The sequence below is a fragment of the Diabrotica virgifera genome, chromosome 2, assembly GCF_917563875.1.
Source record: "Diabrotica virgifera virgifera chromosome 2, PGI_DIABVI_V3a".
NCBI classification, from domain to species: domain Eukaryota; kingdom Metazoa; phylum Arthropoda; class Insecta; order Coleoptera; family Chrysomelidae; genus Diabrotica; species Diabrotica virgifera.
The window spans coordinates 27,781,108-27,796,642 of NC_065444.1; the positions used below are offsets into that span (position 1 = coordinate 27,781,108).

The following is a 15,535-nucleotide window of genomic DNA, read 5'->3' on the forward strand; positions in this document are numbered from 1 at the left end:
AAACAAGAGTTTTAAAAAATATTTTTATACAAAAAAATTACAGCGTGTTTGGGACATAAAGGGGTAAGTGTCCACCATATTTGGTAAAACAAAAAATTTTTTTTCAGTGAGAAAAATAAAATAAAATCAAAAACATCGAATTTTCCAATTTTCTCGGATATTTTGAGGTTATGTGAAAAATGCTTATTTACAAAAGTTGTAGATCTTCTTATATCCTACAACTTTGCGATTTAACTTTTTTCGATAGGATGTGCCGTTTTGCCGCAAATCGTAATTAACCGTTTTCACCCCTAAAAGTTTTCACCCCCAACCCATGTTCTCCTCATCCAGATTTGGTGAAAAATGTTCCACATGTTATCTAATATGTGTACTTTCCTTTTGAATTGGTCTCATCCTGCTATTAATTTTTTATTGTTTTTTTGTTATTTGCACTGGTCTAAAAATGCCATCAAAACAACTCAAAACAAATAGGAGCCAGTGGCGTGCTGGAACTTTTCAAGCGGCCCGGTGATTTTATAGAAAAGCGGCCTCCCCTCCTCATTTTACCTTCTATTATCAGGATATTTTATTCGGTATTCATAAAATCAAAAAAACAAAAATATAAATTATTTTTAAATCAAACATAATAAAACTTTGAATTCAATGATTTTTTAATTTGCTATATTTTTTTATTTAAGAATAAGCAATCTTACAAATAGTAAATGACATGTATGACAATATTGTATGTAGTAAGGCAGAAACCATAATTTCCTGTATAAATATAATATTAATTTGATGTAAAATTAAGATAAAAGTAAAATAAAATTTTGAGAATTTTTCAGTTATGTATTAAGTTCAAATACAAGTACAGTGCAAATACCATGATTTAATAATATTTAAAATGTTAATACAACACAATAATATAAACATTCATTTGCAATTATTTTAAAAAATAATTACTTAACTCTCGATCAATAATTTTCGCATTAAAGTAAATTTTTGAGCAAATTCGTAGATTATTATTTCATCATTTTTAAGTTCATTCAAAGTTTATTTTTCTATAGCCGTTAGCATAAATGTTTCCAAGTGATCTTGTGTTAAATTACTTCTTAACCGATTTTTTATGCATTTCAACGTTGAAAAGGTTCGCAAGATACTTGTGTCACTGAAAGAGTTAATAAATGCTTATATACTATTTAAATTTGGATAAGCACACTGATATAAGTTGTACTTATGTAAAACAGCGTAACAGTAAGCTATACAATCTTTACACTTTTTAGTACCACACGGAGGTGAAGTTTTCACGATATCAACAACATTATCATTTGCTACTTCATGTTCATTATCACTTAGATTTTATCATCCTTTATATTGTCTATAGACTGAACATATTCATCATTAACTCGATCTTCTATAATTTCAGTATTTTCCACAATCCTATTTTTTCGCATTATAGATTTATCAGCAAAATCCACGAGTTCTTCTCTAAAATTGCAATCGCAGATATGGAAGGATAATAATTTATGAATTTTTGAGTAAATGATTTAAATGCCGTTAAAGGTATACCATTTTTTATTGTATCAACATTTCTAGGATGTAGAGTAATTATATCATCATAAAACGATTTGTCTTGATCAAATCGTGTTTTGATACTTCCAATAATTCGGTCAAAAATATGCAAGACGTTTTTACATTTTTTATTCTGCAGAGTAAGTAGGTACATACATGTTTGAAGACAATTGGAAAACCATAAGTATGAATAATATAATATAACCATAAACATGAATATAATAAATGAAAGTGAATATAAATATAATAAATATTTATTATGAAAATAAATATTATCTGTAGCAATATATTTATGTATAGTCTTATTTAATTACCTACCTTGTTTTTGAAATGTTTATTAATAGATATTATTAGCAAAATTAACATTCGATTAGAAATTAAAAAAAAAATGTTTTTTTTTAGTTACATCTAAAAATTTTTGTGAATCTATTTGACCGGCCTCTCGGTGATTGCACCGATTCATTTATATGGCCAGCACGCCACTGATAGGAGCCCAGGTCCAGATGGGATATACCAAGAAACGTTAAAATTAATCAACGACAAATTTGTCACTTTATTCAATCACATTTATGATACAGGAAAAATATCCCAAGACTGGCTAGAATTAATATTTACCCCACTACCGAAAAAGACAAACCCCCAACACTGCAACGAGTTTCGTTTGACAAACCTTATGAGTCACGCAGTTTTAGAACAGGAATAGGTTAAGTTCAAGTACCAGGGATATGGGATCTATAGCAGTCTAAATTCTAATATTAGATCGAGAATAGAACAGACCAAAAACTCAAAATACTCCCATGTGAACCCCACAAAGTCGAATCTCGACTACTATTATCAAAATGCTGCGTCTTTGTCGACTCTCCTCTATGCAGTTAAAACGTGAACCATTTAAACATTAACCGTAAATAATTTGGAGGCCTTTGAAATGTGGATTTACCGGAGGATCATCAAGATTTCATGGACATCGCATACCTCAACCGAAGATGTGCTGCATAGAATAGGCAAGGCAAGAGAACTTTTCAGCACGATGAAAGTTGGGAAAACATCATACCTATGTCACATACTGAGTAATAATAATAATAAGTACCAATATGCTCAACTAATAGTGCAAGAGAAGATCGATGGAAAGAGAGAAGTAGGAAAGGAAAGACTATCGTGGCTAAAAAACATGCAACAATGGACAGGGCTAAATTTTGAACAGCTATAAGAGCAGTTGAAGACAGAGAGAAAGAGGAGTTTGCAATTGTAGTAGCCAACCTCCAGTGAGGATATGAGATTACTTTAAGAAGAACTTATTTTAATAATTAAACACATAAAACTACGACAAAATACTTATAATTTATACACTCATGGACAAAAATGTCAATGTCAAGTGAAATTTTTTGTTCTGCAATTCTTAGCCCTCCTAGTGTCATGGGAATACGATTTCTTTTCTGAATACGATGTTTTAAAGTGATAAATGTTCGATCGGATTGAAATCTCATATGGGCTATATGGTGACCAATATAATCTTTTAAATTGAATCTCATTAAGGTAAGTATTCACTACTCTAGCGATATGAGGACATCTGTCATATCCCATATAGCTCTCAAATAGCAAAAAATGATCTTCTAAAAGGTTTTCAATGTACGTGTTAGCTGTCATTCACCCAATCACCTCCGCAAGTTCGGTATGTCCCTTCCAAGCAATACAGCTCCTTAGCACTATGCCACCCAGAGACATGTTAACCATAGACCAGGCTTGTTATATGCCACTCAATGCATCGGGGTGTAAAGCCAATATAAAGTTCGGTGATCTAGCTATCTTTGTCTGTCGTGCGAGTGTGAGCTTATCTACCAAGAGGTGGGAGTTATGGAACGACACTGACACAGAGGCGGTGGCCATCATACGCTAGAGAGAGAATGCTAAGCGCCGGTAGAGAGAGATAGATAGACCACCGACCCGAACTGCTCCGCGTTACGCTATTTTTCGGACCTTCTCTAATCTATGTGTATAATATCTTTGATGCCACCACCGCCAAAACTAACTCTCTGTATATGGTTGTAGATAGAGCTCATAACTTCATACAGAGCATTAGTTTTGGTGGTGGAAGTATAGTACTATAGATGGAGCGTTATTGACCACTATATAGCCCCATCAGATTTAAATTGGAGATGTTAAGTCACAATGATGACTTCTCGTGGATTTCGGCGGAACTAAAATTTTGAGGCTTTTTTTCTTTTTATTGTCCTGCTATAATGGGGGTTTTTAATGTCAAATCGTTGTCAGTATTTTCGAAGATCAATAAAGTGAAAAATTTAGTAGTTCCATCGATTAATCTACCAGCATCAGTAGAATCAAAAAGAACGTGTTCGTCCTAAATATACTCCAAATATTCTGCAACATAACATACAAATAAGAACACTTTTGATAAAAGGTTTGTAAGCTTTTAATTAAATCTTTTGTATTAAAATTTATTAATTATATTGATTTTCGAAAATACTGACAACGATTTTAACAACGATTTGACATTAAAAAGCCCCATTATACGCTATGAGCTCGTAGGTAGAGGGTATAATTAAAAATTCGCGAGCGCCAGTAATGACAAGTCTGTAAGCTTTTACTGGAAATTTGACATAAATGTCAAAGTGGTTAATTTAAACCATTGAAATTAAAAACATTAATAGTGAATAATATTAGTTGGTTAAAGCTGTAGTGTATATTTTTACCTTAAATATACTTACGTTTTAAATACTGAATTTAAGTTTTTTTAATATTTCGTAATACGTAATTATAAATTAATCTAAGCGCCATCTACATGATAATTGTGAAAGTATCCGAAGTAAGAAATTAATATTTCATTAATAGAACGTTAAAATGATTAGCAAAATTTTAAAAAAATCGATTACAATTTCATTACTTTTTTGCGTTGTAAATATTAAGCGATAACAACTAAATAATAAATTTAAAAATTACCGGTGAAAGTTGCATTAGTAATCCGCTAGGAGCGACACCAGCGAAGCTCAGAGGGTATACGCTCTGAGCTTCGCTGGTGTCGATCCTGGCGGATTACTAATTCAACTTTTACCGGTAATTTTTAAATGTATTATTTAATTGTTATCGCTTAATATTTACAACGCTAAAAAGTAATTAAATTGTAATAGATTTTTTTAAGATTTTGCTAATCATTTTGACGTTCTATTGATGAAATATCAATTTCTTACTTCGGATACTTTCACAATTATCGTGTAGATGGCGCTAAGATTAATTTATAATTACATATTACGGAACATTAAAAAAACGTAAATTCAGTATTTAAAACGTAAGTATATTTAAGGTAAAAATATATACCACAGCTTTGACCAACTAATATTTTTTATAATTAATGTTTTTAATTTTAATTTTAAATTAATCACTTTGACATTTATGTCAAATTTCCGGTAAACGTTTACAGACTTGCCACTACTGGCGCTCGCGAATTTATAAATATCCCCTCTACGTACGAGCTCACAGCGTATAGCAGGGCAATAAAAAGAAAAAGGCCTCAATTTTAGTTCCGCCGAAATCCACGAAAGGTCGTCATTGTGACTTGACATCGCCAATATGATCGAGGATTTAAATGACACTGTCAAAACATCGCATTCGGAAAAGAAATCCTATTCCTATGATACTGGGAGGGATAACGATTGCAGCACAAAAAATTTCACTTAACATGATAATTTCAAAATATTCGACATTTTTGTACATGAGTTTATATTAGAAGCAGACGAAATATTGTATTTATTAAATATTTTGATATTATATGTCTTAGGAATATCAATTGTAAGATTTCCTTTTCTTTTCAGTGAAGTGGTCCACAGACGGTCAATGTAACGGTCTCGGACCTTCGTATGAATGATAATTTGACTTTTTCCAATTTAAATAAATCAGAATCTAATTGTAGGTAACTAACTAATCAATAAAAATAAGTAAATCGATACTAAGCTTGCCAAGTTACAAAAGAAAATGATCTGACCCGAAAAGAAAAGTAAAAATTTAATATTCCTAAACCTAATAATGAAAAGTCACTACTTTAGAAATAATTATATAAAAGAATAAGAATAAATATAACATGCAGATATTAGTTCTCACTTAATATCTTTTTCTTCCATTACATCCTTGATGTTTTAGACACAAAAGAATTGTTTACCAATACACCAACCCCTTTTCATCAAGATCGGATTGCTATGTGGTTTCTGTGAATCTTGGCTGCTATATTGAAAGCATTTGCTTAAAGAGTCGACTTTCACGACGAAAGGTATTTAAATTTCTCAACTTTTTCAATTTGTTGGTCGTCTATGAGAAGGTGTGCTTGCTCGTGTTGGTGTCTGCATATATTTTAGTTTATGCTGCTATATGGTTTTTGCTGCTGTTTTAGCCTACTAGAGACTACAAACATTTTTTCATCTTTCTCAAGACAGAGTTTTCCTCCTATGCCAGTAGGTCTTCATTTTAATGGAATGTTCCTCTTCCCCTTCTTGTCATTACTTGTAGTCCAGGGCGGATCTGTTTTGAGATCAACGTTTTTTTGCAGAAATTGCTTGGAATCAACCCATGTAATAATAATTGAGTTATACTCCCACTCAAAAGGGTCCGGAACATTGTTTAAATAATCAAAATGTCAAAAAATGAAGGAAAATTCGATTTTTTTCTTCGTTTTTTGATTATAACTTTAAAAGTATTTACTTCCGAGAAAAGTTGCGTAATTAAATTTTCTACAATGTAAGATTGGTTAAAATTTTTTAAAATTGTTACTCTTGTTGCAAAATAGCAATAATTGCGAAAAAAACATAAAAAAACAAGTATTTGCGTTTTACATTATTCAACCATTTCTGCTACATTTAGGACCTTCATATTTCACCCAGAAAAACTGTATGATATGATAAAACAATACTGTAAATTTAGTTAAGATCGGTTCAATAGATTTTGCAAAATAAATTTTGCAATCCAGCTTTCGCAAAAAAATTCATTTTTTCAAAATGTTGCAGGACTGAAAATAAAGCAGATAGCAAGTTAAAATTTTTTTTACAAATAGAAGAATATTGTAACTTTCATTTAAAATTTGCAAAATTAAAATCGGTTAACTACCACGACGTCAGGAATTTTTTTAAATAAACATTAATTTTTGGTGCTGCGCGCAGGACAGCGGTGTTCGATTCACACAAGTTGATTTCCATCAAAATTTCTTCCAATCTTTATCTAATATATTATTTTCTTACTCTATATTGTGTTGTATGTTCATATTTTAATTCCATAAAAATTAAACTAATTTGTTTATTGTTTGTGAAAATTTGTTCAAACAATTGCATATGTTTAAAAATAATTCACTTTTATTTTCGAAGTTAAAATATATGAGCAAAGAAAGTTTTTGCTAAAAATAGTGTTATTTCAAAGGACAGAGTATGTGTTTTTATTTTGCAATAAACAAATTTATTTATTTATATCGAAATGTACTAAAAATTAAAATTTATCAATCATTATCAAAGGTAATTGGAATGCCCAATCAGAGCGAACGTATCCGCTGTCCTGCGCGTAGCACCAAAAATTAATGTTTATTTAAAAAAATCCTGACGCCGTGGTAGTTAACCGATGTTAATTTTGCAAATTGCAAATGAAGGGTAAAAAAAATTCAACTTGCTGTCTGATTTATTTTCAGTGCTGCAACATTTTGAAAAAATGAATTTTTTTGCGAAAGCTGGATTGCAAGATTTATTTTGCAAAATCTATTAAACCGATCTTATTAAAATTTACAGTATCGTTTTATCATATCATAAAGTTTTCTGCGTAAAATATGAAGGTCCTAAGTGTAGCATAAATGGTTGAAAAACGTAAAATGCGAATACTTGTTTTTTTATGTTTTTTTCAAAGTTATTGCCATTTTGCAACAAGGGTGACAATTTTTAAAACTTTCAGTTAATTCCATATTGTAGGAAATTTAATTACGCAACTTTTATGTCGGTACAACTTTTCTCGAAAATGAATACTTTTAAAGTTATAATCAAAAAACCAAGAAAAAAATCGAATTTTTCCTTAATTTTTTTGACATTTTGATTATTTAAACAATGTTCCGGACCTTTTTGAGTGGGAGGATAACTCAAATATTATTATATGAGTTATTTTCAAGCAATTTCTGAAAAAAATATGAGTCACCTCTCAACATCCAAATGTACTAATATTTTTACAGATGCGCACTGGTATATTCCTTGCGAGGCGAGAAGTTAGGATAGTGATAAGGATAAGGTATACTAGATCCGAGTCCGAGATAGTTGAAGCTGTCTACTATCTCTGGTATTCTTGCAAGTGGTTCCTTAGCTGAATAGTGTTGAATCTGACTATCATCATTATTTAAGCATTGTCTTTATTAATTTTAATGCTTCTAACTCAACTCTTTGTAGAAGATCTAGCATTTCTTGTTCATTTGCTGCTATAAGTGTACTGTAATCAGCAAATCTTAAATTAGAATTTTTTTAGACACTTTTACTTCATCTAAAACGATTCTCATGGCATGTTTATCATAAATATTGAATAAGTCAGATGATAAAAGGCATCCTTGTCGAACCCCTCTCTGATCTGACTTGGCTGGAGAGCCTCCCATCTAGTCGTACTGTTGCCATATTGGACTGGTACAGATCTATAAGTGTAACCAGGTGTATCGGTGCACCCATCTCTATTAAAATGGACCAAAGCTTACACATTCGAATGCCTTTTGGTAGTCAACAAAGGTACAACTAAAGTTGTCTACTAAAGATCAAAAGGAACAGAGTCATTTACCTCATACATTAAAGTAAAAAAAAACAGAATGCAAAAGTACGTATGATGTCCTGCAATTTTTTGTTTGATAGAAAGCACTGCCTACAAATTAATCACAATGAATGGCCATGCCCTTGCTACTAAACTTGCAGGAAATCAAACAGGGTAAAGATACTCTCAAAAGGCATCTTCCATTCGTTGGAAAAATACCTAAAATAAATATTTACCCAGTGCTTCCGCGTTATCTAGAAGTATTTCTGAAACAATAAAAAACCTGGTAAATATTTTGACACAGTTTAATGGTGGCGTATTTAGTTGGTTGTGTGTTTGATCAAATTACAGGTGGGAAAAACTATCTGCTACAGCAATGTAAATTAAGTGAATCAAAGGTATCCATAGGTGAAATATCAGAGGGATAGCTATTCTGAAGATTATTAATATGTCAGAAAAACCCTTACGAAATATTTAATGTATTTCAATATTTCGTATTATTTCGTAAAGTAGAATAGGCAAGGAATATCATTGGAATATCAAGAACTTTCGAGCCCTCTCTTCAACATTGCCCTAGATAAAGTTATTAGAGAATCTGGAATAACAATAAGAGGGACCATTATGTATTAATAGGAGTGTACAAATACTAGCATATGCGGATGACATTGAATGGGGTTACAAGTAAATATTAATAAAACTAAGTACATATATGAAGGAGTATACAGGGTGTTTGGTAAAGAATGGGCCATAGCTTAACCTTAGATTCCTGAGGTTAAAATAGGTCAACTTACCTTAGTGCAAAAGTAACCTAAATACAGGGTGTCAAAGTTAAACTTTTATTTTATTTATTTTTGAATATTTCCTGAGAGGCATGGGACAACAACACAAAATTTGGTAAGTGGTGCTGGTATTGTACAATCTACTAAATTATGTTAAAACAAACGTTTCTGGCAACTACCAGAGGCGTACGACGGGGCAACGTGAATGGTTGACCCTTCCCAAATTCTACGCCACTGGCGGAATTGCTATTTTGGTGCAATTTTTTAATTCTCCAATACTTTCTATGTAAAAAACATACTCTTCATTCGTAACGATAAAGCCATTAGTTTTCGAGATATTTGAAGTTAAAAACGAAGGAGCATAATACATTAATCAAAACAAGTGTGTCTTTTTATTTTTAACTTCAAATATCTCGAACACTAATGACTCTATCGTTACGAATGAAGAGTATATTATTTGCATAGAATGTATTGGAGAATCTAAAAATTATGCTAAAATAGCAGTTTCATCAGTGGCGTAGAATTTGGGAAGGGTCAACAATTCACTTTCCCCGGTCGTACGCCTCTGGTATTAACCACAAACGATTATTTAACATAATTTAGTAGGGTGTACAGTACCTACACTTTCTACCAAGTACCATAAGGATATGTCAAATTGTTTTATAGTACCGGGCACACATAGTTCTTAAAGTTTTAAATAAAAAATAAATTATTAAAAAAAAAGAATACTTTAAAATAATTTGACATATCCGTGTGATACTTGGCAGAAAGTGTAAGCACTGTACTCCCTACTAAATTATGTTAAATAATCGTTTCTGGCTACTACCAGAGGCTTACGACAGGGGGAAGTGAATGGTTGACCCTTCCCAAATTCTGCGCCACTGATGAAAGTGCCATTTTATCATAATTTTTAGATTTTCCAATACTTTCTATGCAAATAATATACTCTTCATTCGTAACGATGAAGTCATTAGTTTTCCAGATATTTGAAGTTAAAAATGAAAAGGCACACTTATTTTGATTAATGTATTATGCTCCTTCGTTTTTAGCTTCTAAAAACTAATGGCTTTATCGTTACGAATGAAGAGTATGTTTTTTACATAGAAATTATTGATTGGAGAATCAAAAAATGCACTAAAATAGCAATTCCGCCAGCGGCGTAGAATTTGGGAAGGGTCATCCATTCACGTTTCCCCGTCGTACGCCTCTGGTAGTAGCCAGAAACGTTTGTTTAACATAATTTAGTAGATTGTACAATACCTGCACCACTTACCAAATTTTGTGTTGTTGTCCCATGCCTGTCAGGAAATATTAAAAAATAAATAAAATAAAAGTTTAACTTTGACACCCTGTATTTCGGTTATTATCAACTTTTGTACTAAGGTAAGTTAGCTTAAATCGACCTATTTTAACGTCAGGAATCTAAGGTTAAGCTATGACCTATTCTTTACCAAACAGCCTGCATATCTAGAAAATACAGCGTGTATTAAAGAACCCTGTGGATATACCCTGTATATCTAGAAAATACCATGGATTAAAGAAACTTTTAACATCAAACATAGTCACAAAAAGAATAAAAATACTGATATGTATGTATACACCGTTCTTAGGCGTCAATGCCCTTCGGTAGGGATCTATGGAGGAGTATCACCAAGCCGGAAGCCCTTATCCCTTCCCGTACCGCTCCTCCATAGGTCGATCTGACGCCAGTTTATTCCAGACCAAGCCGTAGACTCTATTGAGTTTTATACTACGGCGTTGGCCTTTTATAAATTTCATGACCTAGCTGAGGCTCGAACCAGCGACCGCAAATCGCAAATCCACTAAACTTGTCGATCGACTGAGCCCCAGCTAACTGGACCGTCAAGACCGACAAAAATACTGATATACAGAACTCTAATCAAGCCTGTCCTCACTTACTCGTCAGAAACGTGGACGATAACAAAAAGTGATGAAGAAAGGAAAACGGATTATGACGTAGACGCTATAATTTTGAGCTTTACCACCTTTATGGTGAGGCTAGTACTGGTAGATCTATCAAAATAAACAGGCTGCGGTGGCTAGGCCACTTAGAGAGAATGAACGAGGTGGAGCCGTCGAAATACATTTATAGCCAGAGACCGGATGGAGTGAAGAGAAGAGGGAGGCCCAGAGCACGATTTAAGGACCAGGAGAGCTTGAAGATTGAAATGGATATGGTCTTATGTGGCAATGATGAAGAATAGATGGTGTACACGCAAGTTAACTGAATGGAGACCAAGATCAGATAAACAAAACAGAGGAAGACCACCTACACGATGGCAAGATGAACTTCGAAATACACCGAAAAATTGGACCGAAAGACTCGACATAAACAGGGGAGGCCTATGTCCTACAGTGGACTTAAAACGGGCTGATGATGATGGTAATACGAAATATTACAAGACAATACCAGTTAATGAGATCTACCACAGAAAGAAAGTAAAAAACAAAAATGAAAAAAAAAAAGCGACAATAATACAAGTAATACCCAGTCTAGCTGATTTTACACAAAAGTTTTGGATGTTTTTATGTTCGAATTTGTCAATCAATATATAACAACAAAAATTCAGAAGTGAAATATATACCAGGTGACAGAAAAAGGTAAACACCTAAGTTAGTTCATCATCAATGGTGCTACAGCCTTATGAAAGAGCCTCGACCTTCCCAAGTCTATTACGCCAGTCAGTTCTATCCATTGCCAACCGTTGCCAGTTTGCTGCGCCTATTTTTCTCCCATCCTCATCCACACCATCCTTCCATCTGAGTTTTGGCCTACCCCTATTTCTACTTCTCACAGGTTGTGACATAAGGATTCTTCTAGGAGGGTTGTTCTGCTGTGATCTTGCTAGATGTCCTGCCCATCTTATTCTTCCTATCCTTATAAGAGATACTTCGTCTTTACCACCAAATTTTTGTTTATATCTGTGGTATACCTCGTAGTTGTACCTCCTCCTCCAAATACCACTTTTTCACAGATGCCACCGAATATTCCACTCAGGATCCTTCGTTCAAATATAAGCAGCAGGTTTTCATCTGCCTTGGAGATGGTCCATGTCTCCGATCCATATATCAACACTTAGTCCATTCTTTCACGGTTTTTGCTCAAAATTTTTAAGAACCGCTTGGATTGACATGAAATTTGGCATACATATAGCTTATATGTCAAAGAAAAAAAGTGATATTGTGCCGATGTGTGCTTTTGCCCTGGGGGTGACTTTCACCCCTTTTTGGGGGTGAAAAAATATATGTCCAAAATAAGTCCGGAAATGGGTAAACTGACTAATTTTAAGTAACTTTCGTTCTATAGAGCTTTTTCGCCAAGTCAACACTTTTCGAGTTATTTGAAAGTGAATATGTTCATTTTCAACAAAAAAACCACATTTTTAGACGGTTTTTCGCAAATAACTCAAGAATTAAGTATTTTGTCGAAAAAATCGTTCTTAGCAAAAATATAGCCTATAAAAAAGTAAAAAAAAATGGTGTACGCGTTAGGTCTCTGGATCTCGTAGAACCAGAGTTATAGCCAATGAAAAATAGATTCATATTCACCAAATTTCAAATAGAATATTTCGACGTGAAATATCCAAAAAATTAAGCACTTTTTGGGGAAAACCTATTATCAACTTTTTTAAAGTGTTTAAAAAGCGTTATTTCTGTTTTTACAAAAAGTTTCTAGCATTAAATTTAAGCAAGTTACGCTCAAAATAAAGTTGGTCCCTTTGGTTTTTGCAAAAAAAAGGGAAGACCCTCTAATTAGCAACTTAAATTAAATTAATCGTTACCGCTCCACAAATTATTTTACTTATGTTGTGTTTATATGATCTGTAAGTTTCAGCGATTCAAAGTGCTTATTTTTGAAAGAATTTGGTTTCAAAGTAAAATTTTTAAAAATTTAAATTTTGAAAAATATGCTTTTTTTCAAAATAACTTAAAAATTATTAGAGGTACCAAAAATCTCGAAAAACAGAAAAAGTTAGATTTGCTTTTCTGAATATCATGTATTTTTTTTTGTTTTTCTGTTGGACAAAAATTGATTAAGATTTGGTGTTTCTAAATTTGCATACATTCGTGATCAGTGACTCGTTTAACCCCTTTTAACTACAGCCCTTTTAATAATAAGGACTTTGAACCGATGAAACTTACAGATCATATAAACAATATATACAGGAGTCAAGAAACTTATGAAGTCCTAACGATTAAGTTCACTTAAGATACTAATTAGGGGGTGATTTTCTCGATTTTTTTTACCAAAACCAAAAGGGACTAACTTTATTTTGAGCGTAACTTGTTTAATTTTGATGCTAGAATTTTTTACAAAAGTGAAGCTTTTTTTAAACACTTTAAATAAGTTTTAATGAGTTTTCCCCGAAATGTGCTTCATTTTTGGTTATTTCACGTTAAAATATTTCATTTGGAATTTGACGAATATGAACCTATTTTTCATTAGCTATAACTCTGTTTCTACTAGGTGTAGAGACGTGATGTATAAACCATTTTTTAAAAATTTTTACAGGCTATATTTTTGCTAAGAATGTCTTTTCGACAAAATACTTGCTATTTCAGTTATTTTCGAAAATCAGTCTAAAAGCGTGGTAAATTTTGTTGAAAAAATGAACATATTCACTGCCAAATAACTCGAAAAGTATTGACTTAGTGAAAAAACTCTATAGAAGAAAAGTTACTTAAAATTAGCCAGTTTATCCATTTCCTGACTTTCTTTGGACGAAAATTTTTCACCCCCAAGAAGGGGTGGAAACCACCCCCAGGGCAAAAGCACATATCGGCACAATACCACTTTTTTTCTTTGACTTGTTAGCTATGTGTATGCCAAATTTCATGTCAATCCGGCAATCATGTATGCGGTTCTTTACGATTTAGAGGTTTTGCAATATTTTACCGTTAAAGAACGGACTAACTGGTTGTATAAGGGTTTTGTATATGGTTATTTTTTTTTTTTTTCTTAAGTTTCTGCTTCTCATATGTCTACTCAGTCCAAAATAGCATATGTTCGCTAGGATTATCCTTCGCTTGATTTCTTCCGTCATGACGTTCTCCTTGGTGATCAGAGAGCCTAAGTATGTGAATTTGTCCACCACTTCAAAGGTAGAGTTATCAACAGTGAATTGGTGACCGATGTTTCTGGCTTTATTGTTGGGTCTTGATGCCAACATCTTACTTTTCTCCTCGTTTACTTTCAGGCCCTTATTTTTTGAGGCATTTGAGAAGGTGGTATACATTTCTTCTAGTTTGCGTGTTGTGCGGGCAACTAGGTCCACGTCATCTGCATATGCCAAAATTTGGGATGATTTATTAAAAATATTTCCTCTGTTGTCTATTCGTGCATCTCTGACCGCCTTTTCCAGAGCTATGTTGAAAAGGAAACACGTCAGCGTATCTCCCTGTCGCAGCCCAACATTTGTTTTAAACGCCTGTGATTGTTCGCCCTGTATTTCGACTTTGCAAACAACTTTACGCATTGCAGCCTTAACCAATCTTATCAGTTTATCAGGGATGTGGAATTCACCCATGGCTTCATACAATTTATTTCTTAGGACCTAAGTTAGTTATCCGATTTTAATAAGTTTTAGTATAAACGTTTAGTGTCCCTTACATACATTCTTTTTGCTGTTGTTTCCAGTGCAGTGGACGATTGAACCAGGTCCGCCTTTCTTCTTGCTATCGTATCGATGTCATCCACATACACTAGCATTTGTACACTCCTATTAATAATGGTTCCTCTTGTTGTTATTCCTTCTTCTTCTTCTAGTGCCGACCCCACTAATGAAGGTTGGCTATAATCATTGCAAATTAGTCTATATCTTCTACTTTTCTGAAAAGCATCTGTCTGTTTAACCTGGTTCAGTCGCAAATTAGCGGTGTTGGAAATTCCATAAAATTGATTTGGTTGTTTAAATAGTTCGAAATCATATCCCTTTTTTGCCCTTGTCGACGCCTGTGTTGTTCCTTGCTAGCATGTTATCGAAATTCACATGTGTCGCGAAGAAGAGGATCGGACGCTTACCACTTGAGATCCAAAAATTCTTCCCCTATGATATAAGGAATGAGGTGCCTTCAGAACTCGAATGTGTACACACGCGAAATAGTGTTGACTTCGTCGTTGATGTCCTGATTGTAAGTTTTTACCTTTTATTTGTTATTACCTATATATCTCCTTTGTTTAGTTTTTTGAAATATTTACCAACCAATTAATTTGAATTTGTGTATAATATTATTGTATTGCGCTTATGGAGAACTCCCACTTTTCTCTCAATATTAGCTATCAGAAGCTATTAGCTATCAGAAGGCTCATTAGCAGGTGTTGTAATTAGTGTTTATTGCTTGTTTGTTATTTTATTAATTGTATCGTACAGTACCTGCTATTAGTAAACATTCAAGCGGTAAGACTTTTTTCTTCGATTTTACGCTTC

The 15,535-nt window shown here is 33.0% G+C and overlaps 1 protein-coding gene across 3 annotated transcripts in view; it reads right to left on the reverse strand.

Annotated features, from left to right (window-relative positions):
- LOC126880006 (adiponectin receptor protein-like) overlaps nucleotides 1-15,535 on the reverse strand; it is a 132,797-nt gene that overhangs the window by 28,293 nt on the left and 88,969 nt on the right. Inside the window, exon 4 of one of the 3 annotated variants that reach the window (XM_050643515.1) lies at nucleotides 8,544-8,573. The exons of the other annotated variants lie outside the window; for them this stretch is intronic. Coding sequence (XP_050499472.1) covers nucleotides 8,544-8,573 — 30 coding nt within the window. The remainder of the gene's footprint in view (nucleotides 1-8,543; nucleotides 8,574-15,535) is intronic. 3 annotated transcript variants of the gene reach the window in all.